At 46.2% G+C, this 25,465-nt stretch overlaps 1 protein-coding gene across 6 annotated transcripts; it reads right to left on the minus strand.

Annotated features, from left to right (window-relative positions):
• Positions 1–722: 722 nt before the first annotated feature.
• On the minus strand, positions 723–24,655 carry IP6K2 (inositol hexakisphosphate kinase 2). Of its 6 annotated transcripts, none has more exons than XM_087430946.1 (7): positions 24,574–24,634; positions 22,716–22,926; positions 7,164–7,495; positions 4,996–5,218; positions 3,985–4,160; positions 1,949–2,124; positions 723–1,494 (listed from the first exon to the last, which is right to left on the minus strand). In XM_087430946.1, the coding sequence occupies exons 2-7, from the start codon at positions 22,748–22,750 to the stop codon at positions 994–996; spliced, it is 1,443 nt and encodes a 480-aa protein (XP_087287072.1). In that variant the 5' UTR covers positions 22,751–22,926; positions 24,574–24,634; the 3' UTR covers positions 723–993. The 6 variants fall into 6 exon arrangements, with proteins under 6 accessions (XP_087287072.1, XP_087287074.1, XP_087287073.1 ...); XM_087430948.1 differs by lacking the exon at positions 22,716–22,926 and adding an exon at positions 9,191–9,335 and having other exon boundaries at positions 24,574–24,627; XM_087430947.1 differs by lacking the exon at positions 24,574–24,634 and adding an exon at positions 9,191–9,335 and having other exon boundaries at positions 22,716–24,556.
• Positions 24,656–25,465: the final 810 nt, after the last annotated feature.

Here is a 25,465-nt window from a genome sequence, read left to right on the forward strand (position 1 = left end):
CATGACTCCTGCCATACCTCCTCCTCCCAGAAACCCTCCTAGCACAAACGTTGCTCTTAGGGGCTGCCATGGCTGGAGCCGCATGAAAGATGAGACTGACATAGTTGTGGTGGGGCCCAGGGCTGGGTAGGAGTGGTGACAGGTGGTATGGCTAAGAGGACCACCCTGCCTAGAAGATTCTCTCATTGAGACTCCCCCTCCTGGACTCTACCACAGAGCCCACGGCTGCCAACAGATCAGAGCCTGGTGGCTACTTGAGGCCCCAGTATTGGCTTCAGGACACCTGACATCACAATGTCCAGCCAGTTAGCTGGTGCTGGTGGCACAGGAGCTGGACTCAAGGTTTGGATCACCTGTTGCCCAACTTTGGCTTAACCTGTGTGAGGGCAGGGAAAGACCTGTGTCAAGAGTCAAGTGCAGTTCTTTGCATAGGGGGTGCTGGGCATAGGGGGTGCTGGGACACTAGGCCAGCAAAGACCCCAGAGGGACCTAAGGTTATGTGTGTAGGAGTCCTTCTGGCTTTCTGGGTGACCTCAGGGTGCTAGCTTAGGGGACTGAGGATGAAGCCAAGAGACTGTGGTGACTTCATGGTCCATAGGGTACGGGCAGCAGCAAGAAGAATATTGCTGGGCCAGGGTGGAAGTCACGGCATGTGTGAGGCTTCTGAAGGTTGGGAGTGGGGCTGGCTGCCTGCCCCTGGCAAGAACGACAGCAGCACTGTGTACAATTAACAAAAAGATCTGTATTAGAACATTTACACTCAGGGAAGAAAGAGGTATCTGCATCATCAAATATGGAATGTTGAAGAAATAGTTAAAATAAATAGACTCCGAGCGCGGTTGGGGCTGGCTCAGGCTGGGACTCACAGAGGCCTCTGCACATCAGCTCCAGGCTGCAGGGGCTACCGCCTGGCCATACTGGCCTCCTCCCTGACGCAGCACAGCTGTGCCTGGGATACAGAGAGTCTCTCAGGTGCTGGTACAGCCCGCAAGCTCACTCCCCACCTTCCTCACTTATCTCTGTAACAATGTCTATCAGGCTCTGGAGCCCGAAGATATAGCCAGCATCCTGGCCCTCATGTACCACGCTGTCCTCGCCATACAGCCTGCAGGTGGTATGTGCAAAGTCAATCATGCGCACATCCACTGAGCTGGCACCAATGGGCTTGTAGGCATAGGCACCAGCAGACTCATCAGCTGACTCTTCTGACAGGTCCTCCAAGTCCTCAGCATCTGAGTCCAGGGCGACCTCAGGCCGTTCCTTGCCATCGTAGATGATCAGCAGGGAGCTTGAATAGAAGCGGTAGGACTCCTGTCGCTCCAAAATAGCCTTGAGCTCAGCCAGCTTCTTAAGCACAGGGCCCAGGAGCTCACGGCGCAGGTACCGCCCGTTGTGGAAGAACTGGAAAAGGGCCTCCTTGAAGCCCTGCACTGATAGGTTCCGTCCATGGTACTTGTTCATGAACATGAGCTGCCCACTGCCTGCCTGGTACACCTGTGGAAGGGAGACCAGAAGGTCAGGTGCTCACAGCCACCTCAGAGCTTGGACCCTGGGGAGTGGCAGAAATATGACAGCCTGGATCAAATCCTTTAACTTAAGTACACCAGTCACACGAGACACTGTCCTCTCTGATCAACACTCACTTGGGATGCAGCCCTCTGACTTGGGTTCTGTCCCCAGCCCTCTGCTCAATGTATGGGCTAATGGAGACGGCCTAACCATCTTGCCTTCCCTTCCCTCTCCTGTCCACAGACTCTGGACTCAGCCAGCCTGGCCAGTCCCACAGGGGATCACCTAGGCACGCATGCTTTCTTTTCTAACCAGAAAGTGACAGACTCACTCAGTCAAATATGGAATCTTTTGAGAAAACAGGACTATGCTAGGGTGGGGGGGCAGCAGCTACTAGATGCCCTAGCCAGCCCCTGCCACGCACCAGCACTTCCCTCACCTGCATGCCACACACACGGACACCGATAACCGCAGATGTGCTCTGCTGGCATTTGCGGATCTGGTTGGCTGCCTTCTCCTCTGAAGCATCGTCACCATGCTGGCGTGTACCCATCTTGAGGTCCAGGACACAAGGCACCTCATAGTGGGAAGTCAGGTTCTCCAGTAAGATAAATTCTGAGTAGTTAAGGACAATCCCCCCTCTAAAGAGAAGGTGCTGCTGCATGGGGCCTTGGCACTCCCAGGGCACAATTCCTGCACACAGTGCCTCAGAAAAGCCTAGGTCCACACAGGGCCCCATCAGTCCTGCTATGTCTCATGCAGGGAGCCCAAGGCTGACTAGGGGGCTAAAAGGCACCTTCAATTCTTGTCAGGGAACTGGCCTGAGAACAGCCTGGGTCTCCCCAGACTGGGAGACACACACATCATTTCCTGAACTCAGCAAGGTGTGGGACCAGGTCCAACAGCATACAGTCCTAAATTATAAACAGAACATCAAATAAGTTCAGTAAATCCTGTAGCCTTAAATATGAATTGAAAATATAAGTATGAACTCATGAAAAGTTTTCTCTTTAAAATGTGTATTTCCTAGCTGTGTATACTGAAAATGTCTAGAAACAATGACCAGATGTATGAGCACCCCTAGTGCCCAGACCAGTGCTCCTAGAGCAGGGATTGGTGAACTATGGCTCCCTGCTCATTGCTGTACAGGCTGTAAGCTAGAAATGGTTCTTATATTTTTAAGATGTCAAAAAATGTATATATAATACTTCATGACACAGGAAAATTAAATGAAATTCAAATCTCAGTGACCATAAATAGAGTTTTATTGGAATAGAGCCATGCTCACTCATTTACATTATTGTCCATGGCTACTTTCATGCTACAATGACAGAGTTGTGACAGAGTATATGACCTGCAAAACCTAAAAAGATTTACTATTTGGCCCTTTACTGGAAATGTTTGCGACCCCTGCCTTAGAGGAATGATTGAATTCACATCTGGAGTATGAAACATACATGACCCCGGACCATCTTTTCATACCAGCAAGTCAGATAGCCATCACAGACTACTGTGATTGTGTCAAAATGATTCAGAGACCTATTTTGAAAAGCTCCTACAGGCCAAACATGGGATAATTTGAACATCAGTAAAGATAACAACTTCAGGGGCCGGCCCTGTGGCATAGCTGTTAAGTGTGCGCGCTCCACTGCTGGCGGCCCGGGTTCGGATCCCGGGCACGCACCAACGCACTGCTTGTCAGGCCGTGCTGTGGCGGCGTCCCGCATAAAGTGGAGGAAGGTGGGCATGGATGTTAGCCCAGGGCCAGTCTTCCTCAGCAAAAAAAGTGGAGGATTGGCATGGATGTTAGGTCAGGGCTGATCTTCCTCACAAAGAAAAAAAAAAGATAACTTCAATGGACTAAAACACGTCAAAATGTTTAAATTCATGGATTCATAATGATACTGAAAAACTCACTTGTTGCCTTTGGAGGATGTTAAAAAACTCACCCATCATTCCAAACATCTAGTAAATAAAGGAAAATAGACATTTAACCTGCCTTTCCTATACAAACTATACCTCAGGATAAGCACATAATTGATGAGGAAAAGTTTCTCTTCACAGAAGGATGCCAGCTAACGAATGAAGAAGGACAAAATTAGAAAATCACCTAATAAAAAAATGGATCTAAGGCAATGGCATACAAAAGACAAAGAAAACTAAACACTGTGCTTCCTAATGGACAAATACAATACCATCTCTGAGGGATTCCTGCCACCACCCCCACCAAAACTGAAGCTGAATCTGATCAAGCCTATAAATCAAATTATATGAAATTATATAATCCTAAGAGAAACAAACACATTTGCTCCCACCTGCAATCCCAGACCAGCCCTCGGCCCGGAGGGAAGTGATATTTTCCCATGGTTATCACATAGGGTGTCCTGGCACAACCATGAATAAAAAAATTCAAATTCTCTCTCCTCACTTACTCTCCCCTCTCCCCAACAGAGATGCCCTATGAACAAAGGATACTGTACTGGTTCCGATGTTTTGCATTCTCCTTCATTCTCTGTAACTGCTGCTGGTGACATTTCATGCTCCAAGGGTTATAGTGTTTAAGCTGGGAACTTACATTCCCCTTTTTCTCTACACTGTAGTACAAGACTTCAGATTTCTTTAGCCATTCAAATTCTTCTTCTAACTTATGGCTATTAAAGAGAAAGGAGCCAATAAATCACAAAGTCTTATCAAAATTCAGGGCATGAAGGAACTTTCTGGAGTGATGGGAAGTTTGATATCTTGATGCAGTGGTGGTTTCAGTATATAGATTAAACACCAAATAGGTACAATTTATTGTATGTATATTATACCTCAAGAAAGTTGATTTACAAAAAAAATTAAGGGGCCAGCTCACTGTTTTTCTACAGTAAGGAGAATCTAAGATGCAAGAATAGCCTCTGACTCCACCCCCTGCCCTGCAAGGCAGCGTTCACTGCCCTCTTCTTCTAGGCAGTACCACCCCCTGGCTTCTGGTACTTCCATGTTCCCTGACTCCGAATGCTGGAGAATGGAAAAATCTGAATTGAAATTCCATGGAAATAAGTCAACCTACTTAGCTATATTACACATACTTGAATTCATATATATTATTTATATTTTTACAAGCTCTGCCCAGGTGCAGCACTTGGAAGGCTCTGCCCAGGTGGATCCCCAAGATTCGGGGATGCCCAACTGACCATTTTGTCTCCCACTATCAGTGAGCAACCTGAGGTGACAGGATGACTCCTGTCTTGCATCCACAGGATGCAGCATAGGGCCTGGCACAGTGCCATTGCAGAAGGAATGAGCGACAAACTCTTTTACAGCTGCCACTGCAGAGTCAATTAAAGAGAAGCTGGGCATGCCATGCAGGAACCAACCACTGAGTGACAAGGCACCTACTAAGTCCATCGTGTGAGTCCTTAGCTCCAGGAGATTGGGTTGTAACTAAGATCCCTCCCCCCCCACAGAATCCAGGGTTCCCCTCTCAGTCTAAACACCAACCTCTTCATCTTCTCCTCTTTCCGGTGCTGCCGCACCCAGTCCTTGGGGGTCTTTTCCATTTCTAGGCCATGAAGTTTTTTGTTTGTCCACCTTAGGAGCTTACTTTTTGGTTCACAGTCTGAATTGTCTACATTGTCCGCAGTTCCATGGTCCCCTTTTAATGGATATGCTATTAAACACAAGTTCCTGTCTTCATCTTCTTCAAAACGCACAGATACCACACCTGGAAGGGGGGTGAGGAGCAGAGAGGACTTTTAATTCCACAGGAAGATGCTTTATAAATAACATGATTGTAACATTTGTTTTTTTCTTACCCTGTTCCTTAGTCTCTATGTTGCCAGAGGCCCCAAACTCATCTGCCATCCTAACAAATATCAAAACAGCTAGAAAAAATGACACCATACAAGACAAGCAATTAGGGAGCAAACATGGCCGAGAGTCTTCCTCTTTGATGCACTCAACAAGGCAAGAGCCAAAGAACTACAAGACACATTTTTCTGTCGTTGAAAATGTTTATTAATTTTTATGTAAGTCTTCTAATCCTAAGAGAGACGTAAACACATTTGCTCTTTATATCTCGTGGGAGTTTTTAATGCCCTGAACAGAAATTCCGATGGCCTCGAGGCTTGCTTTAAAGCAGAGCCCAAACACAGGGGGAACAGGTTTGCCTGGGGGGTAAGAAGCATCCAAGGGTAAGGGAGGACTGCGCAAGCGAAACAAAATAAAGGAGCAAACAAAACAAACCACACAGCACAACAGACACTCTAGCAAAGGCTTCGCCGCGCCCCCACACGGGTGGGTGCCCCAAGCCTTTTGTCCTTCTCAAACATGTTACTTTATTGGTCTTTGCAATCTCATGTCACAAAAGAACAAAATGAACACAAGGCAAATAGGGCTGGGCTGGGAACATAGACGCATGGTGGCCTTGAAAGCAGCTCTCCCCTTCGAGTCTCTAGAACCTGCCATGTGTAATTACAGTCTTTGAGGAGGGGGCTGTCAGGTGGGAGCATTTCAGCAGGTGCCGACGAGCGCCTTACAACCGATTGGCTGGACACCTTTCCTCCCAGGCCTCTCTGGCCCAGGAACACTCAATTTGCTCAGTCCTTGCCGCCCGCCCGCTCGCTTGCTGCAGGGGAATGCGTGCTCAGAGAGAGACGACACTTCTGAGGTGGTCCCCGACTCTGGGCGCAGAGGAGCCAGGATGGGAAATTCAAGGGATCACACTTCCCTGTGGCCACGGAGCGTGGGGGGGGGCAGGGAGGAACCAGGGGAAAAAAGGGGGCAGGGGCGGCCAGCTAACAAGGGGCCTTTGGCTTTGTCCTGGAAAAAACAACAGAGAAGGACCAAGTGAGGGCCCCCAACTCCTCCACCCCCACAGCAACATACATGCATATTCAGAGTACAGAGAGAGGAGCCCCACACATTCTGTCTTCAAAGAGCATGTTTCAACAGTCCCAGAAGAACCTAAATTGTTCAAGAGTCTTTTGTATAACCAGGCAATGCAAATTTAAAATTAACTTCCTTAATGGGTTTGTCTTTAATTTACAAAGGACTCCCCCCACCCCACGAAAGACCACACCATGCTGGTGGCTGCTATGTCCCCCAAAAAATGCACTATAAAAAGGAAGAAAAAGTCACCATATGTGAATCAAAGAGTTGCCTTAACATAGCAATTTCAGGGACATTCTGTCATAGCAAAGGGCTTCAGCTAATCAGTACAGGCCTCCCACTCCTGCATTCCATCTGACTCAACCCTGCTCCCAGCCTACCTAATCACCCGGGCTTCTGGTTTCCTGGAGGACAAAAAGCAGGCGGCAAATATTCTGGGTAAAATCCTCCCAAAGTCTTCCCCCGCTGTCCCCCATAGGGGACTTAGGGTTACTGTGATCGAGAGACACCTGAACATAAAACACAACTACACTTCCACCAAAAATAAACTCAAAACAAATCCACAAAACAAAACAGAATTGAGCAATCTTACCAGGGCTTGAAAACGGGAGGGTGTGAGGTGCTGGGTTGAGGGCAAAGAGGAAGAGGAGGAGGGAAAACACAGAGTGAGTGGGAAAGGGTGGGGGCTCCCCGAGATAGCTACCCAGGCCTTCCATGGCCGCGAGGCCTCGCATCTCCTTCCCAGGCGCTGGCGACCTCTACAGCAGCTAGGGGCTCACCTTTGTACTGGGGAGTGAATTTGCGCATCTCGGCTGGGAGGGTCTCGTAGAACTGGTGCTCCCTCGGGACCAGAGGCTTGCACAGGGTCGTCTCGTTGAAGCGGAGCACGCACGAGTGCCCCCCGACCTGGTGGACAAAGGGCTCCAGCAGGACGCCCTTGGCGCGGGGCTCCACGTCCATGGCTCTGAACGCTGGGCTCATCCTCCAGGCGCAGGCGGCAAGGAGAAAGGGGAGGCGGCAGGGTCTAGCGGCCAGTGCGCCCTTCGTCCGTCGTCTATCTGTGCGTCCGTCTGTCCGGCCTTGGCTCCTCGGTTGCGCGTGCCAGGACTCCCTGCCAGAGCAAAGAGTGACAAGGGAGTTGGAAGTGGCCTGGGAACCGCCTAAAGCTGCTAGCCCTCCTCCTCCAGCAGAAAGACAGCCAGCCTGGGCTCACACGTGGCCCCGCCCACTCCGCCCACTCCGGCCCCGCCTCCTCCCCCAGAAACAAACAGGCTGAGCTCTCGCCGGGCGGGGCCGGATGACGACAGGCAAAGACTGGCTGCAGGGCCCCTAAACAGCCCGTGTCCCCCCGTCCCCACGGCGTTAGAAAGTTACTACCGTGAGCAAAACGCGAAGCCACGACGAGGTAAAAATCACAACTTCAAACCTATTATTCGGATTAAATTTTACCATTTTGTAATAAAACTGTTCAACTTAAGGTGGTTGAGATCCAAGTCTGTTAACTATACATGTATTTTAACAGACTTTATATTTTAGAGCAGTTTTAGGTTCACAGCAAAACTGAGAGGAAGATACACAGAATTCCCATATAGCACCCCCTGCCCCCACACATGCACAGTCTCCCTGCTTTATCAATATCTCCCACCAGAATGGTACATTTGTTACAATTGATGACAATCTATATTGACACATTATCACAGTTTATATTAGGGTTCACTCTTGGTCGTTATGTTTTTATAAAATGCATTTAAAGGGAAAACCTGCTTACACATCTAGTTAAGATTTACTCCCCAGTCCACACACACCTCCCTGCCCTACGCCAAAGACAAGCCCCCGTTAACCTTATTAGCAGTGAAGCTTGGGTCTAGCTTTAATGATTAAGGTCTCTATCTAAAAACAACTGATCAAGGGTGGCTAACTCCTTAAAAAGATACACAGTGTCCTAGGTCACTGACTATTTTTATCGGTTCTATCCTGATCTCCCAAAGCTGGGGCACACCTTTAAACCAAAGCTGCGCTCCTGGAGCAATCAGGGCTCTCATCCACTCTTGAGGTCCAGGGCTTTAGCCCTGACTTCCTATCCCCAAACACTGGATCTCAGCAAAGCACACCTCTATGTGCCTGTTAACCGTTTCACAGGGCACGTCAAGCTAGTTCTCTGTTTTCTGTCTATAGTTTACAGACTACACTGTATCTAACAGCACTAGTTACAGAGCTTGGGGTACATTTCAGCATCCGGACAGGATTCTTACTCTGGTTCCCATGACTCCAACTGAGATAGTGGTGGTGAGAATGGGTCTGCTGGAGATGTGCCCACTGTCCTCTAATGTGGGTAAAGCACCTACTATGTGCTAGATTCATTATAGGAACTTATCTCATTTGGTCCTCATGATACTTTCTCTACATAATACCACATGTAGACACTACTCTCCCTGTTGCAAACAATGACGCTGATTCAGGGGGTGAGGAAACTCATCCAGGGCCAGGAACAATAAGCCACAGCTCCCAAGTGAACCTCAGTCTGTTGGATGCCCCTACGTGGCTGTCTCTAGGACCCAGGGTCTCCAGCAATTCTGCCTTGGACAGCACTCCTATGTACATGGGCCATTTAGTTTGTACCATGAGTGCTTTCACCATGGATTTATATTTTCTATTTATAAAGTAGCCTCTTTTAAAGAATTTAAGCTGGTGTTAATCTTTCCTTCAGAGAGAACCGACTGTGGGCCCAAACTGGACTTAAGGATTAGGAATCAGTAAGCTTTCCTATATGCAAAGAGGAGCAAAATCAAAGGTCTCGATTTCTCACCTGGTACTACCTTCTCATCATCACAGAAGTCTTCAGGAGGGAATGTGCTGAGAAGAGTCCCAAGACACAATACAGGCAACCAGCTCTAAGATGAGTACATTCCAGTCATTCCAGACTCTCTCCAGAAGGTGGGGCTCTGAGATGCCTGGTGGCACACAAGCTCTTTTTCAAGGTCTATATGTATACGTTTTTTTTCTTCTGAAGAAGATCAGCCCCGACCTAACATCCAATGCCAATGCTCTTTTTTGCCGAGGAAGATTGGCCCTGGGCTAATATCCATGCCGATCTTCCTCTACTTTATATGGGACGCCGCCAGAGCATGGCTTGACAAGCGGTGCGTCAGTGCGCGCCTAGGATCCGAACCTGCAAAACGCGGGCCACCGCAGCGGAGTGCGCGCACTTAACTACTGTGCCACCAGGCCAGCCCCTCTCAAGGTCTATATTGACCAGTTTAATACCAGTCTACTGAAAAGACCTCTTGAGTAAGAGCAATACCAAAGGAAAGCTATGGCCGGCCCGCCAGCACCCAAGCATGAACCAAGTACCATAATTACTAAATTGTGAAAACACAAGACATTCCTCATGAACCTGGCTTTAGGAACACAATCCAAACTTTTCATAAGAATGTAAAACTTCTTTTGTTATCAGAGCAACGCTAACAACGATACAAATCCGTTTCCAACTCGATTCAAGATTCCTTAAATGTATTCAATTAAGTAGAAAAATATCTTTCTTCAGGCATCTCTCTTACCCATCCCCACCTCCAATGAAAAATCTAAAACCAACAAAAACTGGTCCATCATGGCAGCTCTCTAGAGTATGGTTCAGAGGTGTGGCAGGAGGCCAAAAGGCCCAGTGAAGGTCTCCACCTCCTCCTCCTCGCAGGTCCCCAGTGTGTTCCTTAGCTGCTGGGTATGATGTAGCACCTTGCCACCCTCTCCCAGCACCCAACTCTGGCAGGCCACAGGACATTGCTTCCTAGAGAAGAATCATTATCTTGGGTAGAAAGGCAAGAACAATAAGGCTCATTCTCATCTGAGCCAAGTCTGATGACAGAGGAAACTCCCAGTGAGAGGTGGAATTAGGGAGACAATTTATTATCCTGTAGTGAGGTGGAGCCAGATTCTAGTCCCAGTTCCGCCACTCAATTGCTTGGAGAAAGACCCCAAATCCCTGACTCCCTTTGGGTACCAGTTTCTGGCCTGTAAAATGGAGAAGATAGGCCTGGAGTAGATCTCTACTCTGTGGGCTGTGTAATCAAATTAGTGAGTGGTAACCAGTAGTTTCTTTCTTTGTTTTAATCAAATAGGAAAAAACAGGCCGGCCCTGTGGCTTGGTGGTTAAGTGCGCGCGCTGCGATGCTGGCAGCCCGGGTTCGGATCCCGGGTGCGCATCGAGGCACCACTTCTCTGTCCATCCTGAGGCCGAGTCCCACATACAGCAACTAGAAGGGTGTGCAGCTGTGACATACAACTATCTACTGGGGCTTTGGGGGCAAAAATAAATAAATAAATAAAATCTTCAAATAGGAAAAAACAGTAAATACTATTGCACTGCACTTAATAAGGTAAGCCCGTTTTGTGATTCTTTTATTTTAATTATGTTCAATCTCTCAATATGAACATAAGTATGGCTTCACTGTACAACACATTTCTCACATTTGGGGTTGCAGACAAAGAAGTGGAACTTCTGTTCTAGGGTCGCTTACAGGCTATATCCCTGTAGGAAAATGAAGGATCAACTTCCCAAGGATTACACAGCAGATCAGCTTCCCCTGTAGTGGTCTCAACCTGGCCAGAACAAAGGAAAGCGCCCAAAACACCTACTCTGTTGCACCTGCTACGCTCTCTCTCCTCCACACACAGTTTGAGCAGTGGGATCTCTTAAGGTTTTTAAATATCCGAAGTCTAAGGCCCAGTTTCCCAAGACTCCTGGAGTATTAATGGCTACTGTGAAGTCCAAGCGAAGTGTGGACCCTGTACCTAGGAAGATATGGAATAACCGTAAAATACCGGCTTCCAATTGAGTATCTATTTTGGCTTTTTTTTTTTTTTTTTGCTGAGGAAGATTAGCCCTGAGCTAACATCTGTTGCCAATCTTCCTCTCTCTTTTTTGTTTTTGTGAGGAAGATTGGCCCTGAGCTAACATCTGTGCCAATCCTCCCCCATTCTGTATGTGGGATGCCACCACAGCATGGCTTGATGAGTGGTGCATAAGCCTGCATCCAGGATCCGAACCCTCGAACCCTGGGCCACCTAAGTGGAGCGTGCGAACTTAACCACTACACCATCGGGCCGGCCCCTTCCTCTAATTTTTGCTTGAGGAAAATTAGCCCTGAGCTAACATCTGTGCCAATCTTCCTCTACTTTGTATGTAGGTCGCCACCACAGCATGGGTGACGAGTGGTGTAGGTCCACAGCCGGGATCCGAACCCACGAACCTGGGCTGCTGAAGCAGAGCGCACCGAACTTAACACTAGGCCACAGAGCTGGCCCCTATTTTGGCCTTCTGCATTGCCTTACATTTGTCCTCAAAACTATGAACAGGTAAGGAACACAAAACATGATTCATCCTAGGCTAGGACATAGCCCACCCCCCTAAATCTATCAAATTGGTTTAAGGATCTGGTGGAAACAATGCCTTAATATTCTTAATTATTGAAATATTGCAAATAAAACAGCTATGACTCATGAAAGCCCCTGGGCCCTTAGCTCATACATCTAGAATTTCAGTAATGAGGCTACAAAAAGGATCTACCGGGGCCAGTTACTTTGCCTCAAAAAAAGCACTAGGGTTGGGTAGTCACAGGGGATGGTGTGAGGCACACTAGCCTGATGGAAAAACAACCTTTACTACCCACACCTCCTCTTTGTGAGCCCCAGAACCATTGCCCAGCATCTACACACATCCATACACGACTACACCACCAGGGTCAGTCACTGGAACTCACAAACATTGCCGGTAAGAATCCAAAAAGGTACAGCCACCTTGGAAAACAGTTTGGCAGTTTCTTTCTTTTTTTTTTTTGTGAGGCAGATCGGCCCTGAGCTAACATCTGCCAATCCACCTCTTTTTTTGCTGAGGAAGACTGGCCCTGGGCTAACATCCATGCCCATCTTCCTCTACTTTATATGGGACGCCGCCACAGCATGGCTTGACAAGCGGTACGTGGGTGCGTACCTGGGATCCGAACCGACAAACCCCGGGCCGCCGCAGCAGAGCGCCCGCACTTAACCGCTTGCGCCACCCGGCTGGCCCCTGGCAGTTTCTTATAAAGTTAATAAACATATACTTATTATACGACCCAGCAATCCCACTCATTGGTATTTACATAAGAGAAATGAAAATAAATGTTCACACAAAGACTTGTACACAAATGTTCATAGTGCTATTCACAATAGCCAAAAGGTGGAAACAACCCAAATGTCCATCAAATGGGTGAATGAATAAACAAATTGTGGTATATCCATATAATGGAATATTATTCAGCAATAAAAAGGAATGTACTGATACATGCAACAACAAAGATTAATCACAAAAGCATATTAAGTGAAAAAAGCCAATCACAAAAGACCATATATTGTATGAGTCCATTTATATGAAATTCTAGAAAAAAGCAAAACTATAACAGCAGAAAGCAGATAAGCAGTTGCCAGGGGGCAGAGGTAGGGGACTAGGACTGACTGCAAAGGGGCAAGAGAACTTTTAGGGGTAATGAAAATGTTCCATGCTGTAACTAGGACAGTGATTATATGACTACATACATTTGTTAAAACTCATCAAATTATAGACTTAAAATTGATGAATCTTGTACATAATTTATACTTCAATAAAGGAATTAAATTTTTCTTGTACATTTTTGAATTTACAAAATTTTCATAAGTACTTATTATTTTAATAATCAGAAAAGCTTATACTGGGCCGGCCCCGTGGCTTAGTGGTTAAGTGAGCGCACTCCACTGCGGGCGACCGGGGTTCGGATCCCGGGCTCTCACCGACGCGCTGCTTCTCCGGCCATGCTGAGGCCGCGTCCCACATACAGCAACTAGAAGGATGTGCAGCTATGACACACAACTATCTACTGGGGCTTTGGGGGGAAAAAATAAATAAAAATAAAATCTTTAAAAAAAAAAAAAAAGAAAAGCTTATACTTAAAACGATCATATTAGCTGTTAAATAGTTGGGCTGAAATTTCCTTTTCCATCCATTCTAACTGGGATCATTTGCCTCACACATTGAGCATCTTGAGTCATTCACACCAAGGTCAGCTTGGGTCGCCATCTCTATCAAAGTAAGGGCTTTTTCCCTTCAAGGAAGGCACCTCCTCATGGTAGAGACTTGCAGGGACAGCCATGTTTTCTTTCATAAACCCATGACACCCACTGCTTATCCTAAAGCCATCTGCTCACTTTGAAAGCCTAATTTTTATCAGAGTCTTAATACTAGCAGACTTCTACCAGTTGCACGATTATCTTTTTCAATTCTCATAAAGCCAAAGCAAAAGCATCCTTTTTTTTTTGAGGAAGATCAGCCCTGAGCTACCATCCATGCCAAGCTTCCTTTTTTTTTTGTTTTGCTGAGGAACACTGGCCCTGGGCTAACATCCGTGCCCATCTTCCTCCACTTTATATGGGACGCCGCCACAGTGTGGCCTGACTAGCGGGGCATCGGTGCGCATCCGGGATCCGAACCCGGGCCACCAGCAGCGGAGCGTGCGCACTTAACCGCTACGCCACAGGGCCGGCCCCACAAAAGCATGCTTTACACAAAAATGAGCAGAACAGAAACATAAAGGTCCAATAAGCCTTTCTGTAAAACACCCATAAGGAAAGAAAAATCAACATCAAATCTGCTCCAATTATACTGGCCTCCTAGTTGTTTCTCAAACATGCCTTTGCATTTGCCATTCCCTCTGCTTGGTACACTCTTCCCCAGATATCCCCCTGGCTCGCTCTCTTACCTCCTTCAGCTCTTTCTGTAAACATCACCTCTTCAATGAGGTCTTCCTTAGCCACCCCATCTAAAAGTGCCACACACCCCCATCCACACTCCCTTACACAACCTTGCTTTATTTTCTCTTTAGCACTTATTGCCATCTAACATACCTTATGTTTTCTTATTCGTCTTGTTTATTTTCTGTCTCTCCCACACTGCCCCCACCAGAAAACACAGTCCATTAAGTCAGAGATTTCTGACCGCTCTGTTCACTGCTGAATCTCCAGAGTCCAGAAGAGGACCAACACAGAGTAGGTGCTCCACAGGATGTGCCCAAATCACTACTGCATCATGAACACCTGCTGCACACAAATCAACAGAGAACTCAAAAGGCACCCACTGCAATGATCCAAACCCACATTAATCATACAGTGAGTACAATTATGAAAACGAGGCATGCCACACACTTTACAAAATACATTCTGAGCACCGACTAGTGTTTATTTTGCATTTATAAACTCCCATCTTATCAAGTCTGCATTAAACTGGGGAGTATAAATGAAGGACCCTGCACCTGAACACACATCTGGGACCTCCTGGTGTGCACTTCATGTAAACAAAGCCTAAGCTCTTACTGTAATGACAACCAATCTCTTGGAAAATTCTCTCTTGTAGAAAATCAGGCAAGAAAAGAATGTTCACTGAAGAATAAACTTTGAAAATGTAGCTACAACAAGATTAAAACCCCATTATTGTTTAAAACAAATATACTAACTAGCATTCAGAAATTCTGGTTTGATATTGAGTCACCTCCCAAAGACCCAAGGTTTTCAGGTTGCTAAATTATCACTGAAAGATAATTATCCCCATCTTTTGCAGGCAAAGCAAAGAAAGGCCACAGGTTGGTAATGATTATGCTGAAGGCCTCTTCAGCAACGCTGGTGGGTCTGCCATCCAGTTTTAAATAAGGTGTCTCAGTAAGATGATGCAGAAGGAAAATCATTCCCTCCACAACCTGGACTTCCAGGGATGCTGGATAACAAATGAGGCGCAAGCACTGGCAACAAAATGAATATACAAAAAGGAGTTCTAGCAAAATATAGCCAGGAAGGAAGAGGAAAGCTGTCAATGTTTGCCTTGTGGGAAGCATCAAGGAAAGCGGCTGACCAGACTGACCTGACTACATGGCGCCAAACTACCATCAACCTCAGGAAAACTCCCACCACTGCTCCATAGAAAACAAGTACCTCCACTCTTACAACAGCCCTTTGGAGTGGATACTATGATCATCTCCCTTACAGATGGGTACACTGAGGCACCATGAGGTCACCATATCACCCAGGCCTCATCACAGAAAACAACAGGTACCTGAGATGAAGCAGTTGCTGCTAAGAATGCTGGAATCATTGTGTTACCCTCAAAGGAGCTGCAGCCTGGCTGGCAGGGAGGGTGTCACCTCTACGCCACAGCAGGCGCTGGCTCCACCAAAGAAACAGGGCCAGAGAGATAAGATACAAAAGCCCCGCACTGACTTGACACAGATGCCTGCAGTCTAACACTACATGCTCATTGTCTCCCTCATTTGCATTTTCAGTTTTAATAAAGAGAAAAATACAAGTTGTGAGTGGAACTATTTTATGAAAGTCACAATAATGCAGATCCTTCTCCCCATGCTGAGGGATAAATTAACAGCAGATTCTGTTCCAAAAATCTGGACAAGCTTTTCCATAAGGGAAATAGCAGCCTCTCAGATGCTTCTGCTCTCTAGAACCACCAGCAAGACCACACTGCCCCATCTCTTTGCCTTGTCAGACCAGATTTCTGGAACGACAGACTAGAGACTCAAGATGGAGGGGGAGGGGGAGAAGGAGCTTTTAGCCTACCCAGAAATATGTTCATCAGAGTTACGCTGCTAGAATTAGAGTTTCAGCAATTTAAAAAGCTTTTTCTAGCTAAAACTGTAGCACCACCAATCTAAATTATTAATTCTAAGGTGTCATATATCCTCTTTATCATAATATCACATTTTCTTATAAATAGCTAAATGTATTCCATACACACACCAAGAATTTTTAGTCCTTAAAAAGCCCATTACCTCTCTTTCAAGGGCAATTCTCCATCTCCAGTCTCCTCCTCCTTGGTGCAGTCTACGACTCTAACCACCACAAACGAGTTAAGGTAAACCGATACGGCTCAGGGGACTTGGGGCAAGGCAGCAACTGCCTACAAACCCAGCTTTGTGGGATCCAGCCCAGGTACCCAGTGTGCACATTCTCGCAAACTAAGTGCAGAAATAGCAACACTAGAGCCAAGTGTTCTGCTTCCTGGTCTGTAACACATCTTTTTTACTCTTCCTTAGGCTTACGACTGGACGTCCAATTTCTAAAACATGTATGAGTGTCTCAAGTAAGATAAATGGATGGATACATAGAGAAAACAGTAACATTAAATGATCTCCAGTCTTGAGCAACTATGAGTTTCAGTTAAATACATTCAAAAGAATTAAACAAAATAAAACCCAGCAGTGCAAAGAAAGCTTTGTGAATTCTCCATGACAGAAAGCAAGCAGAAAAGGCCCAGGCTGACTCCAGCTGCCCAGAGGGGCTTATGATAGCACATACTAGAGCTTCATCTCCAAGTCACAAGGCTTTCAAGAAAACCCAAAGCCTGAAATCCTTCAGTCCAGAGTGGAATGTGACTTATCACCTCAAAGTGGCCAGGAACAGGGGCCGGCCCCATGGCTTAGCGGTCATGTGCACGCGCTCCGCTGCTGGCGGCCCGGGTTCGGATCCCCGGCGCGCACCGACGCACCACTTGTCCGGCCATGCTGAGGCCGCGTCCCACATACAGCAACTAGAAGGATGTGCAACTATGGCACAAAACTATCTACTGGGGCTTTGGAGAAAAAAAAAGGAGGAGGATTGGCAATAGATGTTAGCTCAGAGCTGGTCTTCCTCAGCAAAGAGAGGACGATTGGCATGGATGTTAGCTCAAGGCTGATCTTCCTCACAAAAACAAACAAAAAACAAAGTGGCCAGGAACAAAAAGAACACAGTTTTCACCTGTGACCTAGCACAGTGAGGGTCCCATGAACAGCAGCTGAAGCTGTTATTTTTATTTTTTGTGGATGGGGTTCTACAGGTATTGACCATATCACTTCAACAACACCTACATTTCACGAACATTTAAAATCAAATCAAAGCACGACTTTTCTGTTGTCATCATATGCTTGTTTTGCTACCTGTTCTAACCTGGATACCACATTTAGGAGCTACCATCTTCCCAATCATTTCAGTCTTAACTAAGTGGCATCTTGGAGGCATAAAGAACAAAAACTCTGTCTCGTTACTAGAACATTAACTTTTGGCCACCATATACTGATAATGCTGGTGCATCAACGGAAGAGATGTTACCTACTTGTATTCCATAGCTTAATCCTTACTTGTAAGACTGAATTAGCATTGGGCCGGCCCCATGGCTTAGCGGTTAAGTGCATGCGCTCCACTGCTGGCAGCCCGGGTTCGGATCCTGGGCATGCACCCACACACTGCTTCTCCGGCCATGCTGAGGCCGCGTCCCATGTACAGCAACTAGAAGGATGTGCAACTATGACATACAACTATCTACTGGGGCTTTGGGGGAAAAAAATAAATAAATAAAATTTAAAAAAAAAAGACTGAATTAGCATAACTTCAACTAGAAGAGAACCCTATTAACGAAAATTTACATTAAAAGCAAACATAAAACCTTGAAAAAGACTGGAGAAAATAACTGTAAACAGAAAAATGAATCCAGGGTATACCTGAGCAGCATGGTAAGGGCCAACAAACTCTTGCTGAGTAAGTCCTCATCTCCCCTCTGCCCATGTGGAAAATGGCAAAATGGTAACGTGCTATAGCCTCCCTGGTCACCAGGCAACCACTTCTAGTTCACAAAGCATACCACCACAACTGACAGCAGGGCAAGCTGGGCAGCACTGACTCGCTTCCTCCCTCCATCCCCGGGGCTTAACACAGCACATTGTCCTTTAAACATGCAGGGTGAGAAGACTTTCGGGAAGACTGATGGGCCAGTGGACAGGGGGGTTATCCTAGGGATGAAGGATACAGGATTTCTTTGGAGGTGCATTATATGGTACGTGAACTGTATCTCAATAAAGCTGTTATTAAAAAAAAAATCAACACAGTAAAAGGGTCCACACCACAGATCACAACCAGCTAGGGGTAAAGGTTCCAGTGTGAAATCTCCATCACCGAGATGAGGATGCAGAGTTCAGGAGGAGAACACCTCCAAATGTGGCTATGGGAATGTCAAAGACACACCCAGGCAAACTGGAACAGAACTAATTCATGAAATATGTGGGTAAAAGCTTAACTTTTAAAGGAATACATTATTTTAGATAACTAAATATGTATGTGCAATTAAAGATAATAAATATTACAAGAAATCCAACTTTCAGGTACATCTCTGTAAGTTTATACACTTGAGTTCTACCAAAAAATCCTTTTTAAATCTTCTCCCTGGGAAATTGGGGCCTGCCTTATGTTTGGATATAAACAATGCTTTACTTATCCTCGGTGCCTGTCTTCATGTGTAAACCAGGCATGGTACAGTTTTATAGAGGTGGCGTGAGGTGGGAACAAGATTAAACACCTAGCCTACTGCCTGGCTTGCATGCAATGCACTCCTCAAACGTGAGCTGTCCTCTGTCCACTGTCACTGTCCACAGTTCCTCCAAAGAGTCCAATGGGAGATGAAGGTCAGAGGGTGGACTTGACAGTACAAGAGGATAAGAGCACATTAAGCTTGCACTTGTGGATGGAGGATGAAGGGGTCTTCAACACCAGGCAGAGAAATGGAGAGTGCCACGGGACATCCTGTTTAGCCCTTAAACAGATTTTTTAACTGGTTACAAATGTGATAAAATGGCCACCATTAATAGTTTGGCGTCTCTTCATCCTGTAATTTTCTTCTATGCATTTTCCTATTCTTTACATAAATAGGGTAAGGCTAGGGCCGGCCCCATGGCTTAGCGGTTAAGTGCGTGCGCTCTGCTACTGGCGGCCTGGGTTCGGATCGCGGGCGCACACCAACGCACTGCTTCTCCAGCCATGCTGAGGCCGCGTCTCACATACAGCAACTAGAAGGATGTGCAACTATGACATACAACTATCTACTGGGGCATTGGGGGAAAAAAAAAAAAAGGGAGGATTGGCAATAGATGTTAGCTCAGAGCCGGTCTTCTTCAGCAAAAAGAGGAGGATTAGCATGGATGCATGGATGTTAGCGCAGGGCTGATCTTCCTCACAAAAAAAAAAAAAATAGGGTAAGGCTAAATGTGTTGTTTTGGCTTTTTTACCCAGTAAAATCAGCTTTATTTTTCCCCCCTTTTTTTTAAATTGTGATAAAATATATACAATATGAAATTTACCATTTTAACTACTTTGGGGTGTACAGTCCAGTGGCATTAAGTACATTTACAATGCTGTACAACCATCACCACTATCCATCTCCAGAACTTTTCATCTTCTGAAATTGAAACTCTGTACCTATTTTTTTTTTTTTTTTAAGATTTTATTTATTTTATTTTTTACCCCCAAAGCCCCAGTAGATAGTTGTATGTCATAGCTGCACATCCTTCTAGTTGCTGTATGTGGGACTCGGCCTCAGGATGGACGGAGAAGTGGTGCCTCGATGCGCACCCGGGATCCGAACCCGGGCCACCAGCATTGCAGCGCACGCACTTAACCACCAAGCCACAGGGCCGGCCCTAAACTCCGTACCTATTAAATAGTAACTCCCTACTCTCTCAATCCCCCAGCCCCAGGCAACGACCATTCAACCTTCTCTCTATGCATCTGACTACTCTAGTTTCTCATATAAGTAGAATCATTCAGTATTTGTCTTTTGTTTTGCCATTTTCCCCCTCTAAACTATATGCCTTAGACATCTTTCCACATCTCTGTCTATATGATTCCTTTTAAAGGCTGCATAATATTCACACATAGTCATAATGTATTTATCAACTGCCCTGACAGTATTTCTTATTTTTTATTAGACTAATAATGCAATGAGCATCCCTGTATGTCTTCGCACACTGGTGGAAGTATTTCTGTAAGAAAAATTCCTAGAAGTAGAACTGCTGGGATAGAGCATAGATTAAAAAGGTTCCATCTGCTGTTTCACTCTGACATATAATGTATGTGAGCCACTGCGGATTTTGGAGCAGGGTGGTGACATTTTATGTTAGGAAAATTAACCAGGCAGAGAGACAAGGGAAAACCCAGCTTCAAAGAGGCCCTCCAGGTCACTACTGCAGTAACATCGGTGGAGGGACACTGGCAGCAGGAATCAGCATTTATTGGCAGCCTTCTCTGTCTGCATTCTTAAAGAGCAAAGAGATACAATTCCTATACATATTAGAAGCACACATGAAAAAGGGGGTTTGAGAGAAGAAAAATTTTAAAACTTTATAAGGTAACTTTGTAGGCTCATGAATTTAATATCTGGTTATATGAAGATGTCAAAACCAAAGGTGAAAGAAGAGGCAACACTGCCTTCACAGTCCTGAGCCTGGGAGTTTTCTGAAGGAGAAGATAGCAGGAACACCCCTAACAGAGCTGCAACCCCTAGGAGGCATCAGGACCAAGACAAGCTAACCTCTCCATCACTTCCCAGCCTGGGCTTCCTTCTCTCATGGGTCTCTCCTCCTTCATCCGCGGGGTGGGGGTGGGGAAGAGTCCCTGACAGCCCTCAGGTTCTGGGGCCTCCAAGGCACCTGGGCTGTTCTCTCCAGATACCTGTCCCACCTGGAATGACTTCTTTAATGTCACCTCCCCCCACTCAGTGGCACTCGGCAGGGCACAGGGTCTCTTGCCTTCTCCACTACACCCACAGAGCCTAGTGCCCTGCCCAGCTCACACAGGGGAATTAAGGAAGGAAAGGAAAAAAGAGTAGAGAAACAGGACTTGGTAGGTAGATGGCTAGGTACAGCACACTGTTCTTAACCTTTGAGGGAGGGTGACCAACCCCCTAGAGAATCCAAGACATCTGTGGGCCTCTCTCCTGAAAAATGCACACCCTCACTGAACTATGCATACCATCTGGAGAGTGGGCAACCATAAACCCTATCTTCAGAACCCCTGATACAGGGAATCAAATTAGAGGGATGAGTCAGATATTGAGCCTTCACAAGTCAGAACAAGGATGTTTTGTTCATAAAGTCAGGAATAGCTGAGAAGGTACTGAGTTGAGCTGCAGACATTTAAATATAAGGGAATGGTCAAGCACTCAAGAAATGTTCAGCAGATAGTAAGGAGCAGTGGACTGAAGCTTGAGTGAATCTAACTTGAAAGATTTGGGAATTACCTACAAAGGGAAGACAGAAGGTCCCCCAAGAGTAATATGCAGAGAAAGAAGAGCACCAGGGCAAGGTCTCAAGAACTGTGAACTGCCTGCGAGCAGAAGGTACAATGTCAGTGCGAGAGGAGGAGGTCTGTAAAGAGATAAGGAGGCAGAACATCTACACCTTCCTTGGAGGCCAAAGGTAAGAATCTCCTCCCAGTTCCACGTGGAAAATCTAGGGCTCAGACCCTTTGGACCACATGATAAAGAGGAAGGGGGAGGGTCTTGCTCTGCATGGCCCTTTAGGTCCCTGACAACCTTCACAGTTGAATGAATTGAATGAGCCCTGGAAGTTCCTTCTCAACTTCTTCATCGAAAAAATATACAGAAGTGACCACTTCAAACCCAGCCACCAGAGCCAAAAGGTTTCAAGCACAGGAAGTGATTAGCAAAAGCCAGCTCACAGGAAACCCTGCAGGACAAATGACAGTTGCTTCAAAAGATAAATTATAAGAAAAACAGAATGAGCATGTACAAATTTAAGAGACACTTCAATCAAATCCAACGTGCAGAGCTTCTCTGGATCCCAATTTGAGCAAACTGTAAAAAAAATAATGAGACAATCAGGAACATCTGAATATGACTGGACACCTGAAAAAAATTAAGGAATTTTCACTGTTTTTTAGGCAGAATAACAGTATTGTAGATACCATGGGTACTTCCTTGTCTCTTAGAGATACACAATGAAATACGGATAAAATACATTTTGGGGATATGGTTCCTAAGACAATCTGTTGTTGTTTTTTTTAAGGTCGGGGGAGGAAGGCAGAGTGCAGATGAAACAAGACTGGCTAGGAGTTGGTAACTGTGGAAGCTGGTGATGGGTGACAGATCCAAACCAACTGCATATCACCTTAGGAGACTCTTCCTTCAAACTCTGAGGTGGACTCCAAATTCAGTTTTTGGGGTAAAGGACCCTTCCTTGCAGAATATATTGCAAAACACTAGTACTATTTGTTACTTGTATTACTCAGTATGCAAATAGGCAAAAATACAATGTACTTAAAAACAAAAACATGCTTTAAAATGTAATCACAGAAGAGTAATCAACTGCTTACTCTCTACTATACAAAAACGTGTTCAATTTGTTTAAAGTGATTATCCTACAGGTAAAATAACTTCACTTAAAGGGAAAATTTTTCCCCAGTGCATCCACTTTATGAGCCAAACAATGGAAAATTTTCACCTCAGCAAGCTGGCCTCCGGAAGGCTCATGCTCATCCCTGTTGCCTAGATACCAGTGACATCTCTGGTGCTTACAGAAGGCTCTGGCACCTCCCCCTGCAAGGGAGACTGGCTAAGGTTCATCAGTCTGTGGTTGCTCCTTCCTCGCATATTCCACTGCTCAGACAGATACAGGACTGGTATACAGTGTACTTGTCTGTCACCTGCGAAGCCTCGAAGCACAAAAGAAATCTATTACCAGCTAAACTGGTTCTTACAATTATATCAACTCTAGTCCTAGTTCTCATCCACTTGATTTCTAACAATTCCTGTGAGTTCTACTCTAAAGTCACAAAGCAGGTAAACCAATTGGAATAACAGTTAAATTGACTTTTTCTCCAATTAAAAAGTTACTAGATGATCAACTGACCTATTATGACAAATACGATAAAGTATTCGTTTTGCCCAGTTTCTAATTCTGATACTGGCTAAAGTTAAAAAAATAACAACAGGGGCCAGCCCCATGGCGTAGCAGTTAAGTGTGCACACTCCGCTGCTGGCAGCTCCGTTCGGATCCCATACCAACGCACCACTTGTCAGACCATGCTGTGGCGGCGGACCATATAAAAAAGTAGAGGAAGATGGGCACAGATATTAGCCCAGGGCCAGTCTTTCTCAGCAAAAAAAGGATTGGCATGGATATTAGTTCTGAGCTGACTTTCCTCACAAAAAAATAAAATAACACCACCACTCTGAAACGTCCCTTTAAATACTTAACACCAGGTTACAGGATGCAATTATATAAACACCACAGCACCCAATCTCACCACAGCAGCAATCTACGTAAATAAGTATTTTTGTTCACTCAAAATGTTACCCTGCTAACAGCAAATATTTTAAATACTAGAATTTATCAGAATTACTGTAATCATGGTGCTTTATAAAAAATATCATAAAACTGGTGATCTGCAATATTTTTGTTACTTTTCAAAAGTTTCAGCACTTTTTCTTCCAGATGACTTTATTTTATTCTTGCTCTACGCACATTTTGCTACCAAAATGTTTCATTCTAAGCAGTGGTTAGTTCTATTCCCCCTGGCATTTAAAAGCAGTAGGTTCTACCGGTTTCTACATTTTATTTTCACAACATTTGGACTCAATTTTCTGCTAGTGCAACTTTCTTAATATATGAAACCGAATAAAATTCTAAAATGAAACAAATCATTAGGATGCAAAAGACAAAAGCATTCTGTAATCAAATGTGAAAGAAATGAAAGCTGCACTCATGATGAAGCTTATCATTATAAAGAAAGCGTTTTCTGACCCATTTTAGGACTTTTTGGGATAAGACTGTGTGCAGATTTCCCCACGAGACACCAGGTGACAGGCCCAACTGGCACTCAACATTCAAAATGGCTGCACATCTGCCGGCCCCAGGTAACAGTACCTGAGGCGCTGGCCTGACTCCTCCAACCAAAGACTCAAGGAGAACCCCCTCAAAAACCCGGGAGAGCGTGGACGCCAATGTCCTGGGGACACCCCTCAATGACTCGGGAGATCTTGCCCCACCAAAGACCCGAGAAGACTTCCTCACTGACCAAGGGTGAACCCCCCCCAATGACCAGAGAACATTTTGCCCCTCAAAACCAGAGGAGACCTTCTGGTCTCTAATAACGCCTCTCTCAAAAGACCCAGAGAAACCCGGCCCCACAAAGATCCTGGGAGATCTCCCTTCCCCCATGTTCGCGGGAAAGCCCCTCCCCAAATAACCTGGGAACACCTCTAATGACTAGAGACCTCGCCCCCCCAACAGCCCGGGGAAACCCTGCTCTAAAGCTCCCGGGATGGCAGAGCCGTAAGCGGAGCGAACCGGTCGTTACCTGTAGCCTCAGCTCAATGCCGCGCCGCTTCCGACCTATTGTTTCTCTCCCACCAAGATGGCGGCGGTCGCGCCGAGCCCCGCCCCCCGCACCTCGCTCCCGGCGCCTCTCGCTATTGGCTCGCACCGCGAGCCCGTTCGCGGACTGGGCGGCCCGAAAAGCGCTGTTGCTAGGGCACCCGGATTCGCTGCGGCAGCTTCCGGAAGGGGCGGGGCACGGGGCGGGGCCAAAGAGGGGAGGGTCTTGTCTGCCTCCACAGGGAAGGGTGGCCAAGGGGGTCAGATGGGCTGGTTGGATGGACAGATGGGTTTTGGGCCGATGGGTGCAATGCCGGATGCCTGGGGGAAGGATGGATCAACAAACTGTCCCATTTTTCCCGAGTCTGGGGGGTTTCCCGGGATGCAGGACTTGCAATGCTGACTTGGTGACAGTCTGAAGCAAACTGGGAAGCTGGTCACCCTAGCAGATGGATGGGCAGATGACTCGATGTGGATGAACGAAAAGACAGACAAAAGAGTGGCTGTAGATGGTGGATAAGGGAGTGGTTATATGCACAGGTGGACAGATGACTGGATGTAAATAGGTGGATAAATGACTAGATGTAGAGAGGTGGACACAAGAATGGCTGTAGAGTCCTCTGTGGACTGGTGGATGACCCAGTGCCTACCCTAGGTCTTACCAAGCTCCACACTGCAGGCCTTGTCTGAGGCTCATTTGTCCTGGGCCTGTGCCTGCCAGAAAGGCTCCCATCTGAGTGAATGTCAGTGTAGCTAGGAAAGGCAAGGGAGGAGGGGGTGCTACTGAGAGTGGGCAGAGCCTCCTGCTTGATCTCTACTTTTTCTGTAAAGGAGGCCAGTGTTGCAGCCCTGTGTGCTGGGAGTTTGCAGAGGTG

Source organism: Ceratotherium simum, chromosome 5, assembly GCF_057802395.1.
Source record: "Ceratotherium simum simum isolate JZ-2026a chromosome 5, ASM5780239v1, whole genome shotgun sequence".
NCBI lineage: Eukaryota > Metazoa > Chordata > Mammalia > Perissodactyla > Rhinocerotidae > Ceratotherium > Ceratotherium simum.